The 21,484-nt window shown below is 58.2% G+C and overlaps 1 protein-coding gene across 1 annotated transcript; it reads left to right on the top strand.

Moving 5' to 3' along the window:
- Nucleotides 1–6,434: 6,434 nt before the first annotated feature.
- SLC6A7 (solute carrier family 6 member 7) lies at nt 6,435–19,706 on the top strand. The gene is made up of 14 exons (XM_075509483.1): nt 6,435–6,467; nt 12,060–12,240; nt 12,962–13,093; nt 13,667–13,901; nt 14,433–14,571; nt 14,850–14,984; nt 15,671–15,774; nt 16,356–16,480; nt 16,869–16,981; nt 17,064–17,195; nt 17,559–17,658; nt 18,030–18,130; nt 18,339–18,506; nt 19,491–19,706. The coding sequence occupies exons 1-14, from the start codon at nt 6,435–6,437 to the stop codon at nt 19,704–19,706; spliced, it is 1,914 nt and encodes a 637-aa protein (XP_075365598.1).
- The last annotated feature ends 1,778 nt before the right edge of the window (nt 19,707–21,484 follow it).

Below are 21,484 nucleotides of genomic sequence, written 5' to 3' on the forward strand. Positions count from 1 at the left end.
CCCACGTCCCCCAGCCACCCCGGCAGCGCCTGCCCCTGCGCCCCCAGCTCTGCCCCTGCAGCCACAAAGAGCCACGCAGAGACGTGTCCGGCAGCCCCGGTGCCCCTGGCCGTGCCGTGGCAAGGCAGCACTGCAGCCTTCCTCCACCTGGAGCACAGGGAGGGGAGAGGAGAGGAGAGGAGAGGAGAGAGCCGGGCGCAGGCGTGCTGGAGCTGGACCACCCTGCTGAGCCCTGAGACCACCTTCCAGTGGCGAAGGAGAGGAGAACAAGAAGGTTTGCCATCGGGACAGGGTGCAAGAACCAGCCCCAGGCTTCCAGAAGGGCCGATAGCGGGAGAGCTTTGTGGTGCTGCTCCAAGGAAGCGCAGCCGCTGCAGGCACCGGGAGCTGCTGCTGGGGCGGATAGGGGCCATCTCAGGCAGAGGAAGGGCTGGAACGTGCCCTGCTGTTAGGTGATGGAGAGGTGTTTTCCAAAAAGACAGAGAAGTGGGTTTTTCCTGTTTTATTCAAAACGCAAATGACTCGAGGTTTTGCTCTCCGTCTCCCCCCTCCTCCATGTACTGCACCACCTCTCGCCCACTGTGTGCCCTGGGCCAGTGACTGATACCCCTCTTTTCCTGCTGGTCAACTGCAGCTGAAATGTCCCTTCACACTGCTGAGTCCTGACCGCTCTACTGGCCCGGGTTTCCGATGCCCCAAAGGCCAGCGGGGCACGGCTGGGACACAGGAGGGTCTGCGGCTCCTGCTCGGGGCTGTGCCAGCTGTTCCTGGACTGCGGCTTCCCAGGACCGAGACACGGATGAGGATGCATGGGCCTCATGTGGCAGCTTGCATGGCCTTTCCCAGCGCCATTTCTCTGAGCTCCAGAAAGGTGGAGCAGCAGACATGTCCCCCGCTGCCTGCAGAGCGCCCAGCCGAGCCCTCGCATCGCACCCGACACTGCTTGTGCATCGCATTCCTCGGCTGCCTTGTCCATCGCCGGCCTCACACCGCTCCCAGCCCCTGATGGCCCAGAAAACAAGGTGCCCAAGCACGCTGCGGCTTTTACAAGCCATCCCACTGCACTCGCTGCCCTGCTCCAGCTCTCATAGGATTTGGGTCTCCCTCCTGCGGGGGCCGCTGACACCTCCCTCGGCCACCGCTGCCAGCTGCTCTCGGTGGCAAGGACGAACGTTTGCGTTGGCTCGGGACTTTGGCTCAGATTTTGTGTATATAAGGCAGAACTGGTTTTCCTTTTTATTTTTTAGGCATCGGTGAAAATAAAAGCCAGCAGGAATCCCGCACGCCATGGGTTTGTCGCTGTCTCCTCCCGGCCTGCGGTGCTGCAGCAGGGGAGGGATGCCAGCTCCAGGGCTGCACCAGCGCCGATGCCCCCGACCGCGGCTGGGGTCGGGAGCAAGGGGTCCTGCCCAGCCCCACCAGAAACGGGTGCAGATGGATGTCTGGATGCAGCAGGCTTGCCCCTGTAGCACGCCGTGTGCCCATGCCGCAGGGGCATTGCTGGGGGTGGCGTGGCCTTTGCCACCGAGCGGGCTGGCCGTGCCGGGCGACCCGACGGCTGCAAACGCACAGCCCCGGGGGCAGCCGGGGAAAGGGTGAGGCCGGGCTTCGGCTGGCGGAGGCCAAAGAACAAGGCCAGCTGCCCACGGACGTGGCCACCTCCCATTGGCGCCTCCTGGCCTCTAATCTTGTTTTATGGCTGTTGACGGGCTGAATATCCTCCTTGTCCAAGAAAGGCAAACAGGGAACGAGGATGTGAGATAGTGCCTGGGACAGCTGGCATCGGTGCCCGACACTCTCCTCTCTCCATCCCAGCCACATCCCCCTGGTCCTGCAGGGCACCGAACAAGGGGCTGCCCTCGAATCCCTGCCCAAAGCAGCTCCTACAGCCCCCAAATGTGCCAGGCGTTGCCTGGAAAGAGGCGGGTACACGTGTGCTGAGGTGCCCGGGCAGGGCGGGTGGCTGTGGAGGGATGCAGGATAAAGTCCTCATGGGTGGAGGAGATGGGGGAGCGGGGGCAGGATGAGGTGGCATTGCAGAGAGAGGGACAGAGCAAAGGGTTTTTTTCCTCATCTTGCAACAGTGGCTGCACCTACCACTGCGCCCTGGTGACCCTGCACTCACCGGCACGGCGCCCGGGCTGCCCGCGGCATCGTGCCACTGCCTCCCTGCACCCCTGCAAGGGGATGTGGGGCATCAGGAGCTAAAACAGGCCGGGGGAGGCAAAGGAAACGGAGCTGGTGCAATACGGGAAAAGGGATGGGACTGGATGGGCCACCTGCCCAAAGAGCTGGGATGCACTGGGGCAGCGGGGGTCCACTTCTGTGTGGAGACTCTGGCGTGGTCCCCATGCCAGGAGCTGGCTCCTCCACGTCCATCCTCCTCCCTCACCGGGCTTTGCCTGCCTTTGACATCCAATTTTGTCTTTGCCACATGGGGACCGGCCGGTGGGATCCTCCCCTGGCAGGGGACAGGGTGGTGGCAGCCCAGCCCTGGGCATTGCCATCGCCTGCAAGGTCTTGCTCAAGGGGGAAGCTGGAAGGGAAACAGAGTCCTGGGCGGGGATGAAACGTGCATCTCCCAAATTCACTCGCTGCATTGGGGTGCCCATGGGTGGGCGAGGGGCCAGGCTGGAGGGAAGATGCTCCACCGCCTGCCCGGAGAGTCTGCGGGTGCCGTTGACAGGATGAAATTCCAACTGATACCCTAATCTGGCGCCTGCCTGTTTGCACAGCAGGGTAAAAGTCCAGTGAGCCGTGGGCTGTGCCCTTGGGTCCCTGCCGCCCGTGTGTGCACAGGGAGCCGGCGCTGGCGGGAAGAGGCAATAAATGCGCCCACACACCCAGCACCCCTTCCCCCAACACACACACATGCCCCTTGGCCGGGCGACGAAATGCATCTGCTGCGTCCCCACTCCCGTGTCCTCCCCTGCCTCCCTCCAGCTGTCATCTGGGCAGGGATGGGCAAGCCCTGAGGGGTCCACCCCGTGCCAGGAAAGGGGCTGGTGGACCCCGTGTCCCCACCAGCTTTGGGACCTTTGGTCCAAACCTCCTTGATGGTTGCACCCCTGGCAGATGACAGGCACCCGGTTTTAGCACCTGCAGCAGCTGCCTCCCGAGTCGCACGGCCCCACATGGAGCCTGGTCCTTATGGGGACAGCCTGGCCCCATGGCCAGGGCACCTTGGGGACTGTCCCCAACGAGCCCCCGCAGTTTCTTCCTGTTCCTTCCTCTGTGCTTCCCACTGGCTCCCGCTGCCCGGCTGCACCCCTCCTCGGAGAGATCTTGAAATCATCATCAAAATAAGGCCACGCACAGCAGGTGGCCAAAACCACCGCCGGCCTGCCAGCAGCCTCCAGCATGGCACGCTTCCCGGTGGTGACTAACCGGAGCGCCGCTGCCGTTGTCGCCTTCCTCGTGTCTTGCGGAGCGGATCTGGGCACAGTCCCATCTTGCTGTCAGCCACCTTCTCGCCTCTTCCTGGGCGGCTGCTGCCGGGATGCGGGTGGGCTACCCAAGCAGGGTGAGCAAGGGTGTTTCCCCAGCCTGTGTGCTGCCTTCTCCTTGCCCACCGATGGCAGGCAGCAGGGGCAGTGCCAGCGCCTGTCGGACACTGCATTGGGAGGGAGAGATGCGTGTTTGCTCTCCTGCAGCCCTACCACCCCGTTGTACCCGTGCTTCAGTCCATGGGAAGGGAAAGTTTTACTTGATGTCCCAGGCGTGGCTCAGGGGTGGGGTGGGAGAAGGCAAAGCTTGCTAGAAAATGCTTGCAAGCCCCGTGTGTGCTCCCTAGTGCCAGGCCCTTGGGGATCGGGGCACGGGGACAGCTGTGCAACACCGCCGTCCTCTGCCTGTGCTCTCCTGGGTTTTCTGGGGTCCCTGGACGGCATTGCTCCTCACGGGAACACCCCTCTGGCTCCGACTGCCTCTGGCGGGTGCTGTGCCATGCGGTGGGTCTCTTGCCAGCTCCAGGGCGATGCCAGACTCGAGCCAGCTCTGCAATGAGATGCTGGAGCACCCCAGATGCCTGGAGTGGGGTGTCTACTCCCGGGTGGTCCCAGGTGACGGAGAGCTGATGGTGCTACCAGAGCAGCACCAGCCAAACCAGAAAAGGGAGCTCCAGACACAGAGCATCCCACCGGCAGAGGTATCAACACAGACATTTCAGGGTAGCGTCAGCCCTAGATGTCTCTGCTGGTAAATACTGCCCTGGAGACAAGAAGATGAGGGCTTGAAGTCCGCCCCGGGAAGGCTGGGTGGTTTGTGCAGGGCTCAGTCCATGCTGGCGACATGGGACTGGGACAGACATTACAAGGTGGCACCAGCCTCTCCCCTCCTATCACAGAATCACAGAATCACAGAATCACAGAATCATATAGGTTGGAAAAGACCTTTAAGATCATCGAGTCCAACCATAAACCTAACACTGCCAAAACCCACCACTACACCATGTCTCTAAGCACCTCATCCAAACGTCCTTTAAATACCTCCAGGGATGGCGACTCAACCACTTCCCTGGGCAGTCTGTTCCAATGCTTGATAACCCTCTCGGTGAAGAAAAATTTCCTAATATCCAGTCTAAACCTCCCCTGGCGCAACTTGAGGCCATAATGCTGCGGCGGTGGCCATGGGCTCCTATGAGCTCCTATGAGCTCCATGGGCTCCATGAGCTCCTATGCTGCGGCGGTGGCCATGGGACACTTCTCTTTAGGTGGATCCCGAGGGAAAAAGCCAAAGGGGTGGTTCAGATCACACAGGCATGAAAGGTAAACAAAGCATCCCTGCCCTGAGCAGGAAGGGTGAGGCTGGGACAGTGCCCGATGTGGCCCCCGGCCACCAGCCTGGCCAGCTACGGGCTCGGCGTTCCCCGCCAGCATCCCGGCAGAGGGAGAAGTGATGGGTGAGTCCAAGGCAGGTAAAACCTGGGTTGATGAATTCCCAAAGGCTTTTTTTTTTTTTGAGGAAGCTGTGAGCGTGTGAAAAAAGATGTTTGTTGGGTTATATAGTTTGCTTCTTCCTCCTTTCCCACTGGGAAATCTGGGTAAATGTTAGCTCTGAAAGACCCACTGTGCAAATGCTGAGCCACTTCATTGTGTTGGATTCTGCAGGAATGTGTCTTTATGATCGGGATCTGTTTCCTTTCGGGGAAAATTTTCAGAAGTGCTTGGAGGGCTGTAGGAGCACAACTGCCATTAGACGTCAGGGAGATTTGCTCTTACATCAGGCAGGCTGGGTCCTCTCAGTCCCAGCCCTGTCATTGTCCTCTGCATCCCCAGTGCTGCTTGCTCAGCCTTAAACCTGAGCAAAGCAGCTGGGGACAGGTCTGGGACAGGTTGGAGCACCGTAGGGCATTTGCAAGGAAAAGGGACACACACCCCCTGACGGACTGGGCACAGACCAGGGAGAAAGTGAAGGACAAGAGGATACTATCAAGGCAAAGAGGCATTACTGGGGGTCCTGAGGCAGACAGCAGCTCTCCTGGTACCACACTGGCCCTGGGGCGTGTGGGGTTGTCCCCTCTTGCAGCCCCACGTGGGACATTTCCCACTTTGAAAGTGGGAGAAGAAGCCACAGATCAGCTCTCTGCCACCTCATTGGGGATTTGACTGAGCATGACAGGGAAAAGCCCGCATCGCCCTGGGCTTTGGGGCTGTAGGATCCCACTGCTGACTCAGCAGGGACATCTGAACCCTGGAGATGTGACCTGTGCTCCAGCATTGGGCCCATGATATGCTGGACTCAGCTGCTCACCCTGGGACCTGCCCGAGGATTGCTCTTGCCCCCAGCACGGCAGGATGTGCTGGTCCTACCCAAAGGGACCGATGGCTGTTGAGCATCCCCATCCCCTGGGCTGGGCGCTGGGCTTGGGCAGCACAGGGAGAAGTCAATTCCGACCTGCTCAGGCTCCAGCCGTGTCCTGCCATAGCAAAATCAGCTCAGAGCCGGACAGAAAGATGCTGGGAACTTCTGGCATCTGCACTTGCACTGCTGCCACTGTTGCTGGGGGCACGTAGGACCCACGTAGGACCCCCGGGGTGCCTGCAAAGTCAGGTCCCTCCCTAGGGAGACCTGACACATTCGTGGCATGAGTAAGGCAGCAGCCGTTCCTCCTCCTGGCCCCGGTGGGGGGCTGAGGTCCCGGACCCCCCCCCCCAGCAGGGGTGCGTTTGACAGACAGCCCTTCTCCAGCCTGCCGAGAGCCGTCTCCTCCTCCCTGCCTGCTCAGCACGCAGCCATCCTCAACTCCAGGCAAATCTTTCCTCCAGCCCTGCTCCCCCCGTCCCCCCGGCCTCCCGCCAGCCCAGCCGGCAGGAAAGTGGCACCCCTCCTCACCTCTTATCGCTTCGCCCGCTCCCCCTTCTCCCTCCCTATCGCCGGAGAAAGCGAGAGGAAAAAGTGTCGGAGCGGGGAGCGCATAGCAACAGGATTCTGGGATGAAGAAGATTCGGCAGCAGCATCTCCGGGAGGTGAGAGCCGGGGAGCGGGGGTGCCCCCCTGGGCCGGGAGCGGGGCCAAGGGGTGCCCATGGCCCCGCCATCCCCTGCCCGGGGAGCCTCCGTGCGCGGCCGGCAGACTTTTCCTTGGCAGGGATGGCGAACGGGGATAGCGTGCGTGCGTGGGGCCGAAGCGGGATCGTGGGGAGAGGGATGGGGGGCATTTCGTAACGACTGCTCCTGCCTGCCTGCAATTAGCAGACCACAGAGGCCCTGCGCTGCGGGCAGAGCTGCCTGCTGCCCGCTCCGGCTGGCTGCCCGCTCTCTGCCATCCCTCCCCTGCCAGCAGGTGCTGCCGGCAATGATTCATGTTGTGTCTGGCCGGGCGGCTGTGGGTGGGCACCCGTGGGCAGAGCTGGCTCCCCGCAGCGTGGCTCCCCGGGGACGCTGCTCCCGCCAGCCCCGGGGACTGCCCGGTCGCGGGGGGGTGGTGAGGGGCTCCCCCCCCCCGCCGGGACGAGCACAGGGAGCCGGGCAGTGCTTTTCCCCCCTGTAGCTTGCATTGCCTCCTCCTCCTCCTCCGTAGGACTTACAGGGGGCTGGGTGGTGCTGGACCCTGAACTGTGGGTTCAGGGCAGAGCTGGCAGAGCTGGAAACCCCTTTTATACCCTGCTGGAAACCTTTTTTAAACCCAGCTTTCCTATCCTAGGCTCCCCTCCACTGCCGCTTTCCTCTTACCAGGCTCTCTGAATCCCCATCTCCCCTCGTGTCCGGCACCAAGCCCCTTCTCCTGCCTGCCCTGCACGGGGACACGGTGGAGCAGGGTGGCAGAGGCTGGCAGCCACAGGTCCCTCATGGGGACACGCTGCTGCTGCCGGTGGGCCAGCCCTTCCCAGAGCATCCCGGGCAGCGACGCAGGGCTGTGAGCCCCTTCGGCTCTGCCCTCTGCCGAACCGTGCCCACTAACCACAGGGCAGGGCGACTCCAACCTGTGCCAGCCTTCAGATGAATGAAAACCAAGGGAGTTTCATCCCTGCTAGGAAATTCCTCGGATATTGGGACATGACATAAAAAAGCCAGCAGTGGCCTGGTGAAAGCCAGCAGCTGTTGATGGTCCTGGCAGCCTCAGGGCTGCCTACCTTTCTCTGCTGTTGTTTGGAGGCATTGTCTGGCTCTTCGCTCTCCTCCTCTTTCCTACAAATTGGTTTTTCAGATGACTTTTTGACTGCAAGATCCATTAAAAGTTGTCTTTGTCCCTTCCAAAGGCTTCCTGAGATACTTGAACTTCTCTGCTGCTGGTGATCCTGTTTAACATTTATTCAGGAATTCACTTAGTCCCACAGCGATCAGCTGGAATGGAAAGCAGATGTGTCCAGAGTTATTTTCCCCATTCCCAGTGCTACTCAGTGCCCTGCTGTCCTTCATTACCCAAAAATACTCCTGCTGAGCTCCAGATGGAGAACCTGGTGCTCACAGCCACCCTGCACCTTGGGGACACCGTGTCCGATGCTGGCATCGGGCTTGCCCAGAGCTGGCTGTGGCCGATGGAGGAGTTTGCACGGCCCCGGCTTCAGCACCTGCCCCGGGACCCCAACAGCCTCCTCTCCCTCTCATTATGATCCGCTTCCCACCAGGGAGCTGGGAGTTTTAAGCCTTCTCCCCAGACATGTTTTCGACATATGGAAATTCCTCTTTAATAGAGAAGATCTTTCTCAGGCTCTAAGGATTTCAGGTTGGCTTTTGCATAATAGTTATTTCCAGGAGAGCCGAGTGGATGTTTTTTATTTGTTTGATTATTTGCTTTGGGGATTACTGGGTAGAAATGGACTAAAGCCCACGGAGGCCAGCGGTGGGAGCCAGGATTTGGGCTGTCCCTCCACGTACCCGGCCAGGCTGCCAAGCAGCATCCTCCTGCCTGAGCCGCTGCCCTCCTCTGCCTGCCACAAACTGCCTCCAACCTTCCCCGCCCCTTCCCCAGGGTTTTCGGATGAAAGGCCATAAGCATTTGCAGCTGTGCATGCTCCCTATGCCCTGGACATCGCTGTAATGAGTTTGCTTCAGCCTCAGCAATCTCCAGCCCCCAAACCCCCTGTGCTGGCTCCAGCATCGCTTGCTCCCTCTCCTGGCATGTGCTGGGGGAAACCGGGGTTAGCGCAGCCCTTCAAGGGGCTCTTCCACACCATAGAGATGCTTTATTTACTTCACTTTCTAAGTGATATTACATTTGAATAAATTTTTAGGTTGTTGGGTTTTTTTCTTGAAGAGATTAACGAGCAATTCAAACTAATCTGAAGTGACTCACACTTTGCAGACGCACTGTGCTCGCACACGGCTCAGATCCGCAGGGGAGAAATCTGGCGTCGGGTGGCATTTCTCCCAATCAAAGGCAGCGGTCCACGCACAAAACACTGACAAAATAACCCCACAATGCCAGTTTGAATGGAGACAAAATATGATTAAAAAATAACTTTAATCTGCCTGGTTTTTCAGGGGTACAGCTGAGTTTTGCACTGGTTTAAGTAAATTGGTTTACAGAAAACGATTAGCGTAGGGCAATTTCTTTATGGAAGCCAGCTCTTATCTTGGCAGAGACTAAAGTGCTTTTTCTTCTCGGTGACCTTTGCTTTGCTGACTTCTTTGGGAGCATCTTCTGGTGAATAATGGAAAGTGATGCCGTGCTCAAAGAGGACGTGGTTGCCAAGGGAGCTGTTAGTCCCCGTCTGTTTATAACCGGGAGACGGGAGCCCGGTTTGAAAGATGGCAGTTGACGGTGGAAAGCACTAGAGCAATGTCGTAGCACTAGAGCACTCCAGCTGCTGCTGAAAAAGAGAATTCCTGTTATGACAGAGGCTGAAAGGGAGCGTTAATCCTAAAAAAAAAGGCTGGAATCGAGCTGGCATGTGAGATTTCCAGCAGCCTGAAGTAGAGAGGTGTGCATCTCTCTGCTATTTGGGACAAAGATGGGCTGGAATCCTTAAATACTGCATTTTACAATTCATTTTAAGTCAAATAGGCCAGGTTTTCTGTGATTTCTATGGAAAAGCTATGATTTGGGGCATTTTGGGGCATCGCAGTCATGGAGCAGCCTCCGTGTGTGTTTTCCAGCAGCATCCCTGGCCCGTGCCTCCCCATCCTGCCCAATGGGGACCACAGTGTCACCGTCCTTGGGGTCTATCCGACTGCTGAGCAGTCTCTGCTTTCTGCCCCGGGTCCCAGATTTAAACTGCAGCGTTCCAGTTAAAGATATTAATAATGGGGGCACTCATCACCGAGACACAGGTGATAAACTACATCCCACGGCCTTTGAAAAGGGTGACTGAGATGGGGACCAGGCCATGTACCGTTTGGGAAAGGTCTGGTTGGTTCCTTTCTTTTCTTTTTGTTGCTTCTGTGTTGATTTCTATGCCACACCTGGTGGATGGGCACCTGCATTTCATCAGGTCATGCAGCTCCAGTGCTGCCCTCTTGCAGCTCTTTAGGATTCAAGCAGAGGTGCAGGAATGAGGCGAGAGGATTTAATGATCTCCCAGCATCCCTGCTTGCTGTTTCTCTGTGATGCAAACCTGGAAAGCGAGAGCTCCCCAGGCAGTGTGATGGACTGGGAAGCATTTTTTGGGGGAGGACCAAACTGTGATGGCCCCATAGCTCCTGTCCCCACCCAGCAGGTACCTTTGTGAATACAGATTTTAGTAGCTGAAACTTCCAGGAGGGATGTTGCAGAGCCGACTGTCCATCGCCCACAAACACGGGCTGCTGCAGGTCGTGCCCACTGTGCACGCCGGGTTAATTAGCAAGCGTGGCCACGGTTTGGAGGAGTTGCTAAGCCGGAGAGCTGTGTTAAACAGCTGCAGGAGGGCTGCCAGGTAGCAACGGTTTTATAGCAACAGTATTATATTTGGGTCACATTTTGACTTTTCAGCCTGTGTTTCTGAAGCTTTTCTTCTGGCCCTTGCCCTGTGATGGTGGCATCCAGCAAGGATGGGCTTTTGATGGTGGGTTTTAGTGTAACGCCTTTGCTCGGGCTGTGCATTTCAGGTTGGTTTTGGGGAGAGTTTGCCCCGGTTCGTCCTGTTCCTCGAGGGGTTTGCACGCCGGGTGGGGGTGGGTTCGCCTGCGCGTTCGGTGCCTTCAGCCTTTGGCTGGAGGAGCGGGGTGCACCCTGCGAAGGGTGGGAGCGTGCGGCCATCGCCATCGGCAGCACGGCTCCTTGTCTCCATGGGAACCGGCAGCAGGAGCATCCTGTGGTCCAGCGGAGAGGAAGAGGAGGAGGAGGAGGAGAGGAGGTGGCTGCCACCTTCCCAGGGGCTGTGGGGCTGGGCAGGACTGGGCTTGCTCTCCAGTCAGCTCTGATCTCCCCAGGGGGCACAGGTCTGCTGAGGCTCTGAGCACATGTGCACACTGGTGGCCAGGGGACCCACACCTTGTTCTGGCTGATCCCTCCAAATCCAGGCCCCTCTCCCTCAACCACATCCCATGGGCTTGTTCCCTACGATCTGTGAACTCAGGGACATGGAGATGGCTGCTTTTTCCTTCTGAGAGTCCAGGAGGAAGGGGAGGCTCCCAAATGGGCTCCTTCTGCCCTGGTCTTGGTGCCCTGTCAGCAAAGGACCCCAGCATCCTTCTGCCTCTGTGCCTCAGTACCAGCCAAACCCAACATACCTCCGGGCAGGAGCACAGCAAGACCAAGTGGCACAGGGGCAGGATCCTCATCCCACCCCTTTCTGCTGCCCAGTCTTGCTGAGGGGATATCTGCGATGGGATCCCACCTGGCAGCTGCTGGCTGAGGCTTTCAGCTTTGGTGACTGCCGGTGGGATGGGAGCCGTTGGGGATACCCTTCCTGCTCTCCCAGGGTCAGGAGGTTGGGGAAGTTCAGATAGACCAAACATCTCATTGCAGACCTGATGCCAAGGAGCCCTCCCGGTGCATCACCCCAAGCTAAATGTCAAGTGCAGGACTCGCGCCTCCCTCTTGCAGAGCTGAGGCCGCTCCAGTGAGGAAGGGAATGGGTTAATCCCCCCTCCTGCTGAACAGCTGCCTGTGCCCCGCTGGTCCAGGGCAGATTAGGAGAGCTGGAAGGAGCTTGCCCAGCAGGGACAACTGGGAGCGCGTCACTAAATCCCCACAGCGTAGGCTTTTGGCAGTTGGAAAAGCATGAAAAACGCACAGAGCATTTAATGGCAGCCAAGTGCCCGGCAGGGCAGGGGCTGGGTGCATCGCGCTCCCTGGCACGCTGGCAATGCTTCTTCCCCTGCTGTCCCATGCTCTGCAAGAGATCAGGAAAGTTTATCATGGCCCCTTGAGAGGATTTCTTGGGAAATTGGGTTGCAAGATGGGTCCTGGCCTCACAGGGTGAACCGCGGCCATCCTGCCTTTCCCAGGGGAGCTCTGCCCGTGTGGGATTGCATTCATCCCTTCCTGGCAGAGCAGGACATCGGCTGGGGTGGTGCACAGAGAACTGCCAGGACAGGGTGTCCCCAAGGACAAGTGTCAATGCTGCAACTCGGGGTCACCAATTCACACCCGAGCTCTCGGCGCTCCTTCCCTCTCTCCCGCTCTTCGTCCCCTGTTTTTGTTCCTTCCTCAACCCCCGGCTGCCCTCTCCCATCCCCTGCTCTCTCGCTCAGCCGGTGACGCCAGAGCTCCTGGTGAGCCCCAGCAGCCAGGACGGGGACCTGGGCTCCGAGTGCCCGGAAGACAGAGGGAACTGGACGGGGCGGCTGGATTTCCTCCTCTCCTGCATCGGATACTGTGTGGGCCTCGGAAACGTCTGGAGGTTCCCCTACAGGGCTTACACCAATGGAGGAGGTACTTGGGCATCCTTTGGAGTGGCCGTGTCTCCCCCTCACTGAGCTGGGCTGGTGGGACGTGTCTCTGAAGAGATGCCCCTTCCCCTTCTCGGGGCTGGGAAGTAGCATTTGTTATTGTGGGGTGAAGCCTCCTCCTGACCCCCATGCTTGCTGTAGGCATTAACCATGTGTACCCATGTGTGGAAGGGACTCACCAGCCCAACTCTGCACTCATGGCCTTGGAGACGTCCCCAGCTCTATGCTGGACTGAATACCACCTGAGCAACCCCCTTGGTTTCAAATAGCTTCTTGGTCTGATGTCCTCCAGGACTCAGTGGGGTCAGCAAATGCTTCCCAGGTATCAAAGGAAGGGAGCGAGCCTTTTGCAATGCAAGAGTCCAGTGTGATGGTGCAAAGTTCAACTTTCTTGAACTTGAGCTTGTTCAACTACTCCCAGAGTAACTGCTTGTCACATGCAATAATAATTGGAGAATTTCACAGTATTTGCAAAAGATTCAAGGAGAAAAGAGAGTCTGTGTGGAGAGGGAAAGCACGGCACCGGGTGAATCCCAGCCCCTTCCTCCTGCACTAATGGTGAGCTGCTGCCCCTTGCTGCCTTCCAGATTTTGGTGTAGATCCCTCAGGGCCACAGATGTTGAATGAACTTTATTCCTTGTCATAGATGGGCTTTAGGTGTTTGCTTGGTGTTATTTTTAGGCTGTTTTTCTTGCTTCTTGCAGGAGCTTTCCTGGTTCCTTACTTCATCATGCTGGCCATCTGTGGGATCCCCATCTTCTTCATGGAGCTGTCGCTTGGCCAGTTCTCCAGCCTGGGGCCACTCGCTGTCTGGAAGATAAGCCCTCTCTTTAAAGGTGCGTGAGTGAAGTCCAGAGCCTCTGCGGGGCCTCGGGAAGAGCTGCTTGATGAGGACGTGGACCAGCAGCATCGTCCCATGGTCCTCAAAGCTCTTGTTAGAATCAAAGGTTAAATCCTGGGGGAATCCTGGTGGAGCAGGCTGGACTTCTGGGTTAGCTGGTTTAGTAGCTGCAAGATATATTTAAGATCTATCAGTCTTCATGATGTCATGATCAGCTCTAGAAATTGTATGAAAATTATTAAGCCAGCTAGTTTATAAAATACAGCATCAAAGCTAAGCAATGACTGTTAAAGACAAAGGTAAGAATAAAGCATTCAAAAAAAGGTCAAATCAAGTACTTTTACTCTCAACATTAAGTTGGAGTAAAATCATCTGTATGATGCAGTAGACCACCAATTCAGAGAAGGCGCGTCCGGAGGGTATAATGGCAATAAGAGGCTCCCCGCACCAGGTGCACCTCTGACTGGTTAAACATTTGGCTGCTGAGATCCAGTGTCTGACCCTGGTTTTGGATGTGCTCCGCTCCAGAGAGATGGCTCACTCCTTCTTTACCCTCTCCTTCCTCCAGGCGTTGGCATGGGCACGATCCTCATCGTCTCCCTGGTGGCCATTTACTACAATATGATCATTGCTTACGTTCTCTTCTACCTCTTTGCATCCCTCACAAGCGACTTGCCCTGGCAGCACTGCGGCAACTGGTGGAACACCGACCTGTGCCTGGACCACCACGTCATCAAGGCGGGGAACACCACCTTCCCCGTCAACATCACCAACACCGTCAGCCCCAGCGAGGAGTACTGGAGGTAAAGAGGTCAGCCTGACCTGGCCGTGGGGACATGGTTGGCATCCAACTGGGGAGAACATGGGGATGGGATGAAGGGTGAAGGGCTGTGCTGCACATCTCATGGCATGGTGGACACCCATGGTGGGCGTTGTGGGTGCAGTGGTGGGCTCTTGGGGTCAGCTGTGGGTGATATCTCAGTTCAGCCGTTGGGATCATGTCCCTGGGATGTGGGAGGTGTCCATGATCTAGCTCTGCTTTGTTGGCCTGGAGATAAGTTAGACTGAAATGCATCCCAAGCCTGGACTGGCTGGGAATTTGCTCTCAAGCCACCAGGCATCCCCTCTGGGCTCTTTAATGCTTGGTGGAGAAATCACACCAACTGCTCCCCTTCCGTGGCAAATAGCTGCCAGCGCCTTGTTGCTCTCTCATTGCTGAGATTTTTGACAAGGTTATTTTTTGCAGCAGAGGCATTGCTACGTTCAGAGAGGGTCTCTGGAAGATGGCAGGGGGTGCCTGTGGCTGCTCACTTGTGGTTCTTCTTTTGCCCTAGCCGGTACGTCCTGCACATCCAAGGGAGCTCTGGGATCGGGGATCCTGGCAGGATCCGCTGGAACTTGTGTCTGTGCCTGCTCCTTTCTTGGACTATCGTCTATCTGTGCATCCTAAAGGGAGTCAAATCCTCTGGCAAGGTAAGGGCTGGACAGTCACCAGTGCCCGCGATTCTCTGCACGTCTGGGAAAGTGAGACCCATAAACAGCGTCAGCTGCATACAGACCACTTTGGGGATGGCTTGCACACCCAGACACTGGCAGGGCGGACACCGCTGGCCCTGCTGCATCCCAGGGACCCCAGCACTGCAGGGTGATGCCAGGCGATGTGGTGTCCCTCCCCGGGGACAGGGCTGGGGGGGACCCCTTGTGCTGTGCTCTCGCTCCTGGCTCTCCCAGCTGGCTCTGCTCTCCCGCAGGTCGTGTACTTCACTGCCACCTTCCCGTACCTCATCCTGGTGATGCTGCTCATTCGTGGCGTGACCCTGGAGGGGGCCTGGAAGGGGATCCGGTTTTACCTCACACCCCAGTTTGATCACTTGCTGTCTTCCAAGGTGAGCAGGATCTCGTGCAATTTGTTCAAGACACAAAAATGAAGCTTCTCCTGCCACCTCCAGCATGTAACAGAGGTGGTTCCCTTACTCGGGTCCCTTTTCTGGCCACCCCCTGACCCAAAGCTCTCTCTCTTGCTTGCTCCCAGACCAAAAGTATTTGCCTTTCAGCAATCTGTGTGTGCTCCACGCCTTGTCTATACTGCTCTTCCCACCTGGCCCAGCCCCGTGCCTGCGTTTCTGGCTGTCCGTGCAGGGGATGGTGTGCTCACCACCTCCCCTGGGTACCAGGACCATGGGCAGGATTAGCCCAGCCCCTGTGACGGGCTGGGGGGTGGCGATGGGTGCCCGTGGTGGATTTGGCTGTTCTGTTTTTCTTGGGATGCAAAGCGGGGAGTTTCCTTCGGTCAGCAGTGTTGGTAGCAGAGACCACCCCGTTTTACAAGGGCATTTAATGCCACGGGGGGCTGGCTCTAAAATGCTCTTGTCAACCTTTCCACTATCCAGCTGACCCACTACGAGTGGTGGAGTGTGTTAGCAAGGAAAGGCAAAGACCCTGCAGGCTTTGCATGCCTGGAGGGCTGGGGAAGATGTGCTGGGGGCTCTGGGGAAGCGTATTTCCAACTCCCTCTTCCTCAGGGGGAGGTTTCCAAACCCCTGCTCTCCTCAGACCTGTTTCCTTCCTCCAGGTGTGGATCGAGGCAGCCCTGCAGATTTTCTACTCCCTTGGGGTAGGCTTTGGGGGCCTCCTCACCTTCGCCTCATACAACACCTTCCATCAGAATATCTACAGGTGGGAGCCAGCTGCTGTCTCGTAAAAATTGTGGGTTGAGGAGAGCCATGAATATCTCAGCTGGTGGGTTCAAAGTCAGCAGAAGCATGCAGTGCAGCACACGGTCACCCAGCCCTGCTCCTTGCCCAAGCACCTTACAGATACCTGGCAGCTTGCACAGGCTCGAGAGGGACAGTGATCTGTGGAAGGAAAATTCTCCGAAGCATCAAGACATAGTGCCTGGCTCAGAAGTTTTGTGCTGCAGGTGCTGAAGGCTGAGGATAGTTGAGGCTAGTTGTGCATGTTTGTCCTGTCCCCAGCATCCGTTGCAGGTCACCAGCAGAGAGGAGAGTCTGAATGTTGGACATTTGGGCTGATCCCCTCCACTGGGGAAAGCAAGCTTGGGAGGAACCCCACAAAATGACCCATGTCATTAGATATACGCTCCTTTTGACCCTGGAAAGCACATGCCAAGAGAGGCCCTGGAGGAGAATCGCACTGGGGCACCTTACTGTGGCACCTGGGGCTGGCAATGCCACCATGCACTGGTGTGGGGTGGGAAGGAGTGGGCATGCTCAAAGCATCTTCTTTCTCCTCTGCAGGGACACGTTCATAGTGACCCTGGGCAATGCCATCACCAGCATCCTGGCAGGGTTTGCCATCTTCTCTGTTTTGGGATACATGTCCCAGGAGCTTGGGGTCCCTGTTAACCAGGTGGCAAAAGCAGGTGAGGTCAAACAAAGACTGTTTCTCCTTCACCCTCTGCCTGGGTACACTGAGGAGCATCCCTTCCAGGATGGAAGGCATCCGAGGGTGTCAGCGTGAGGGCTGGAGCTGTACGCTCAGCTGGCCAAGGGGGAGGGAAGAGGGGAGACTGGCTCCTGCCATGCAAACCTTGAGCAGCACCAAGTGATGTCTAATAAAGGCTTGAGCAAGGAGCAGGCTGGTTCTCCTGCACCTCTCCACCCTCTGCTGCTAGACCCCTCCTGCCCATCTTGCAAGACCCCTGGCAGGTCCCTGCCGTGGTGCCGCTCTGCTGAGCTCTCCTCTCCTCCATCCCCCCGTGCCCAGAGCTGTCACCCCCTTTTCACCCTGCTGTCCTTTGCCTCCCCTAGGTCCTGGCCTGGCTTTTGTGGTGTACCCCCAGGCCATGACAATGCTCCCCCTTTCTCCATTCTGGTCTTTCCTGTTCTTCTTCATGCTGTTAACCTTGGGCCTGGACAGCCAGGTAAGGACAGAGGCCACCGAGCCAGCCGTGGTGCCCAGGCAGCCCAGGGGGCTCAGGGGACCTTCTTCTCCCTTGTGTGCAGTTTGCCTTTATGGAGACCATCGTTACGGCAGTGACAGATGAATTTCCCTACTACCTGAGGCCAAAGAAAGCTTCTTTCTCAGCTCTCATCTGCATTGCTCTCTTCCTGATGGGGCTCATCCTCACAACAGAGGTATGGGTGCGGGGCTGGATGCATCGTGGGGACCAGCTAGGGCCTCATTTTAGGGAGAGCTTAGACCAGGGGCCGAGTTTGCAGAGACACGTGTATTCACAGCAGCTAACAAGGTGGAAGAGAGACGATGGATGAGCCCGGCTTCCTGGGGGTGTGAGGTCCAAGGGGAGCGACACAGCGTTATTCCTGTCCCTGCACCAACCCCAGAAGGAGAGTGATGTCTCCTGGGGGTGCCTGACCGCTGTCTTCCCCAGTGCCCCCAAAGGGGCTAAGGGGACATGTCCCAAAAGTGGGAGGGCATGGGTGGGTGTTTATTGGGATGCTGGTCGCGGGGATGCTGGCCACCGTGCTTTGCCTCCACAGGGTGGGATGTACTGGCTGGTCCTACTGGATGACTACAGCGCTGGCTTTGGTCTCATGGTGGTGGTGATCACTACCTGCCTCGTGGTGACACGTGTCTATGGTAAGGGGGTCTGTCCCCACAGGGGCACAGGGAGGAGTGTGCTGCCTGTATGAAGAGAGGGATTTAGAGGGAGCGGTAGGGGAGCCAGCAGCCTCACAATGGGGCATGAAACACCTCTGCTCCAGCCTCTTGTTTCTTCTCGGTCATCACTGGATTCACCTATCCAGAGATACTCGGGGCGCTGAGCCCGGTCCCTCGGATGGCACCAGCTGGGTCCCCCTTCCTGCATTTCCCAGCTGGGAGGGGAGACACTTCTTTGCTGTAGAGGATGCAAACCACCACTTTTGGTCAGTGCAGGGCAACCTGGTACAGGCAGCTGGCTCGGGGGAGGGATCACGGCCTCTGAGTCCCTCTCCCTCTCCCTCCTCCAGGCATGAAGAGGTTCTGCCGAGATATCCACATGATGCTGGGCTTCAAACCAGGGCCTTACTTCAGAGCCTGCTGGCTGGTCCTGTCCCCAGCAACAATGATGGTAATTGCTCAGCTTGAGGTGCTGGATGATGCTGGAGAGCTGCAGTGGTGCCAGCATCCCTGGATGACCTCCCCTTGCGAGGAGTCGTTCTGCTGGGGTCTCCTGCCCCAGGGACCATTCTGGTTCTGCTGGGAGGTCTCCAGGCCTTTTTTGAGCATGAGACCTTCAGAGGGCTCTGGGCTGACCTCGCTTTCTTCCCAACCTGCAGGCTCTGCTGGTGTACAACATCATCAAGTATCAGCCCTCCGAGTACGGCAGCTACCGCTTCCCTGCCTGGGCTGAGGTCTTGGGCATCCTCATGGGAGTCCTCTCCTGTCTGATGATTCCTGTGGGCATGGTGGTGGCCGTGCTCCGAGAAGAAGGGACGCTGTGGGAGGTAGGAGGTGTTGGGGCCCAGCATTGCTGGGGAACACCCCAGAAATGTGCAGGGGTGACCACGAGCCACTGCTGAGCCTGTATCCTCCCACAATTTCTGCATCCTCTCTCCTGGAGGTGTGTGTCCCCGTCCCTCTTTGCTGCCCATGGGGTGTGAGAGACAGCGCATCCCAGGGCATTTCCAGCAGCGTCCCCTCCTGCAATGCCAGGCAGGCACTGGGTCATGCAGCTTCCCAAGGGGCAGCCCTGTGCCCGTCCCCCCTCCAAAACAAGCCTGCTGCGCCTTGCCCTGTGGGGAAGTACATTTTCCATAGCGTGGGGCGGGCATGGGCATATGGGACTTTGCACCCATTTTGCAGGAGCAATGACAGAGCAAGGAAGGCAGCTGCCGGACCGAGCAGGCAGCACAGGTGGGATCCCTCTGCTGAAAGGTTTCACCTAGGAGCAGGTTATGGAGCTGCTGGCTGCTCACAGCCTTCCCAGCTCTGGCTGGGCTTTGCTGCTCTCCCCAGGCTGTTGAAAGCAGAGGCAGCAGAGCTTGCTGCCCTCCCCAGGCAGCAACTCCCTGGCTGGAGCACTTACTGGCCGCAACCTGGCTTGGCACAGCCCTGGGCATAGTGGCATGGCCAGGAACCACCTTGGCTGAGGTTAACCCCTTGCCTGGGCGACTCTGACCCCACACCACAGGGCCACAGCCCTACGATAGCCCCTAGCTCCCGCAAGCCCTCGCCACCAGCACCCACAGACCATAATGCCTCCGCAGCCCACAGCAGGGCATTTATACAGAGCTGCCTTCCCAAAAAGCTTCTGGGCAAGCTTTTGGCCCCATCCCATCCTCATGGGGAGCTCTTCCAGTCCCTCGGGGCCGGCAGAGCACACCGTCCCCCGGGAGGGGTGGGTGAGCTGCTGGCTGGGGGTGCCAGCTGGGGAGCAGAGGGGCTGCCAGTGCAGGGTGCCCGTGCTCCCTCCGCCTGTCCTCTTGCAGCGAGTCCAGCAAGCCAGCCGGCCCGCCATGGACTGGGGCCCATCGCTGGAGGAGAACCGGACCGGCATGTACGTGGCGAGCCTGGCCGGCAGCCAGTCCCCCAAGCCGCTGATGGTACACATGCGGAAATATGGGGGCATCACCAGCTACGAGAACACGGCCATCGAGGTGGACCGGGAGATGGAGGAGGAGGAGGAGGAGGAGTCCATGATGTGAGGGTACCCAGTGCCCCGCGGGCTGGAGAGGGGCTCACCCCCCCAATTTGCACAGGTTGCACCGCGGCACTTCAGGGCGGCTCGGGGGGGGTCTTTCGGGGAGCAGTCGGGAGCAGCCGACCCTGCCGGCCTCCTGACCACCGCCCTGGCCCCGCCAGGACGGAGCTGCTGCCCGTCCCAGTGCCCCTGAGGTGTTTCTGTTCAGTGTGGCAAGCTGTGTGACGAGTCCGTGCGTTCGTGTGACCATGTCTGGTTCAAGTGTCCGGGCTGCCCTGCTCCCACCCTCGGCCCCAGCCCTGCCCTCCCCGCACAGGGATGCTCGGGCTGCAGGGATGTTCAGGCTGCAGGAGGTGAGGAGGAGGAGGAGGTCCTCCGCATTGGTCTGTTCTCTGCTTGTGTGTATTTAACTCCAATAACCCACAAACATGTGCGAGAAAGGACTGTAATATCCTCCATGCCCTGAGGACGGTGTGTGCTGGTGTGCTCCGCTCACATGGAGGTACTCCAGCAAAACCAGCATGAATCAGTGTCCTGCTGAAGAAATCTGACCTAATAAATGAGCAGTTAAAAACAATTAGAAGGAAAAAAAAAGCTTTATAAACAAACCAGCTTGGGCCTTTCCAAGCTTGTAGATCCCCCAGGGACCTCGGTGGGTCAGGGCAGCTCTTCCCCGGGTGCCTGGCAGGGCTGGGGTGAGCTGAAGGAAGGGAATAGGCTGGGTGACCCATTCCCCATGTGTGCAGGAGGTCAGGGACAGGTCTCAGCCGGACCCAGTGCCAAAGGAGGACCCGTGTCCATCTCCGAGGGGAATCCGAGGGCTGTCCCTAGGATCCTGGGTGCTGCTTTTCCCAGGGGAAGGTGAAGGGCTGGGTTTCAGTGCCTGCGTGTGATTTTGGGGTAGCTCAGCCCAGGGCCCATGTCCCAGAGACCCCATCTCCTGCCAAGGCTGCTGGCCTGGAGGGTGTTGGTGAGCTCCTGGATGGGACTGTTTGGACCCGTCGCTGCCAGACCCCATCACCCTGGTGTCGTGTGCGCCTTCTCCAGTGTACCGTTGGCTCGCCATTAAAAAGTGGTGTGTGACACAGCCTCTGCGTGGGTTATTTGGGAGGTCCTCAGCATGCAAGAAGGGCACGTCTAGGGGGGCTTCCAGGGGTAGGGGCACAGCCCCCTGGGCTTTGTCCTGCAAATCTCTGTCCTGGTCAGGCAAAAGCCAAAAACCCAGGATAAACAGAAAAATTAGGGTTTATTCTGGATTATGCATGTGACCCCGGTGCACTGGGCTATTAACCCCATGGGCCACGCATCCCTGGGTCCAGCGCTGTGGGCTGAGCCTCCAGGGTGAATCCTGGCACGAAGCTGTGGTTTTCCTTAACAGTGCTTCCCTATGGCAGAGATTATTGCCTTTGCCCCTCCGAGACCATAGGGCCAGCTCCGACACCTTGTCCTCCTGCCCGCTCCGCTCCCCATGCCTGGGGTTAGTGAGCTCCCTCCCCGGCTGGCTCTGGCCTTCCTTTTCCCTGCAGGACCACCGATGGCTTTCCACGTCCTCGCCATACCCCACCACGGCTGCAGCCCGCAAGGACGATGGGGTCCCCCAGCCCCAGCTTCTCTGGGCGCGTGGGGCTCTGGCAGCACGACCGCGCTGCAAAGCACCTTCGGCTGCTAGCCCCCGGGTTAATCATTAGAGGCCAGCCATAAAAGTGTCGCTGATGGAAAGTTCAGGCCGTGGCGGCTGGGGAGCAGGGAGGGCCTGCCATAAACATTTATGGCCCCAATGAA

The sequence above is a fragment of the Mycteria americana genome, chromosome 8, assembly GCF_035582795.1.
Source record: "Mycteria americana isolate JAX WOST 10 ecotype Jacksonville Zoo and Gardens chromosome 8, USCA_MyAme_1.0, whole genome shotgun sequence".
Classification (NCBI taxonomy): Eukaryota; Metazoa; Chordata; class Aves; order Ciconiiformes; family Ciconiidae; genus Mycteria; species Mycteria americana.

Excerpts from the sequence above, each read along its gene's own strand:
- SLC6A7 (XM_075509483.1), top strand. The coding sequence starts at position 6,435 with ATGAAGAAGATTCGGCAGCAGCATCTCCGGGAG. Across the intron at positions 16,982-17,063 it reads CCTTGGGCCTGGACAGCCAG|TTTGCCTTTATGGAGACCAT; the intron begins GTAAGGACAGAG and ends CCTTGTGTGCAG. Across the intron at positions 18,507-19,490 it reads AAGAAGGGACGCTGTGGGAG|CGAGTCCAGCAAGCCAGCCG; the intron begins GTAGGAGGTGTT and ends GTCCTCTTGCAG.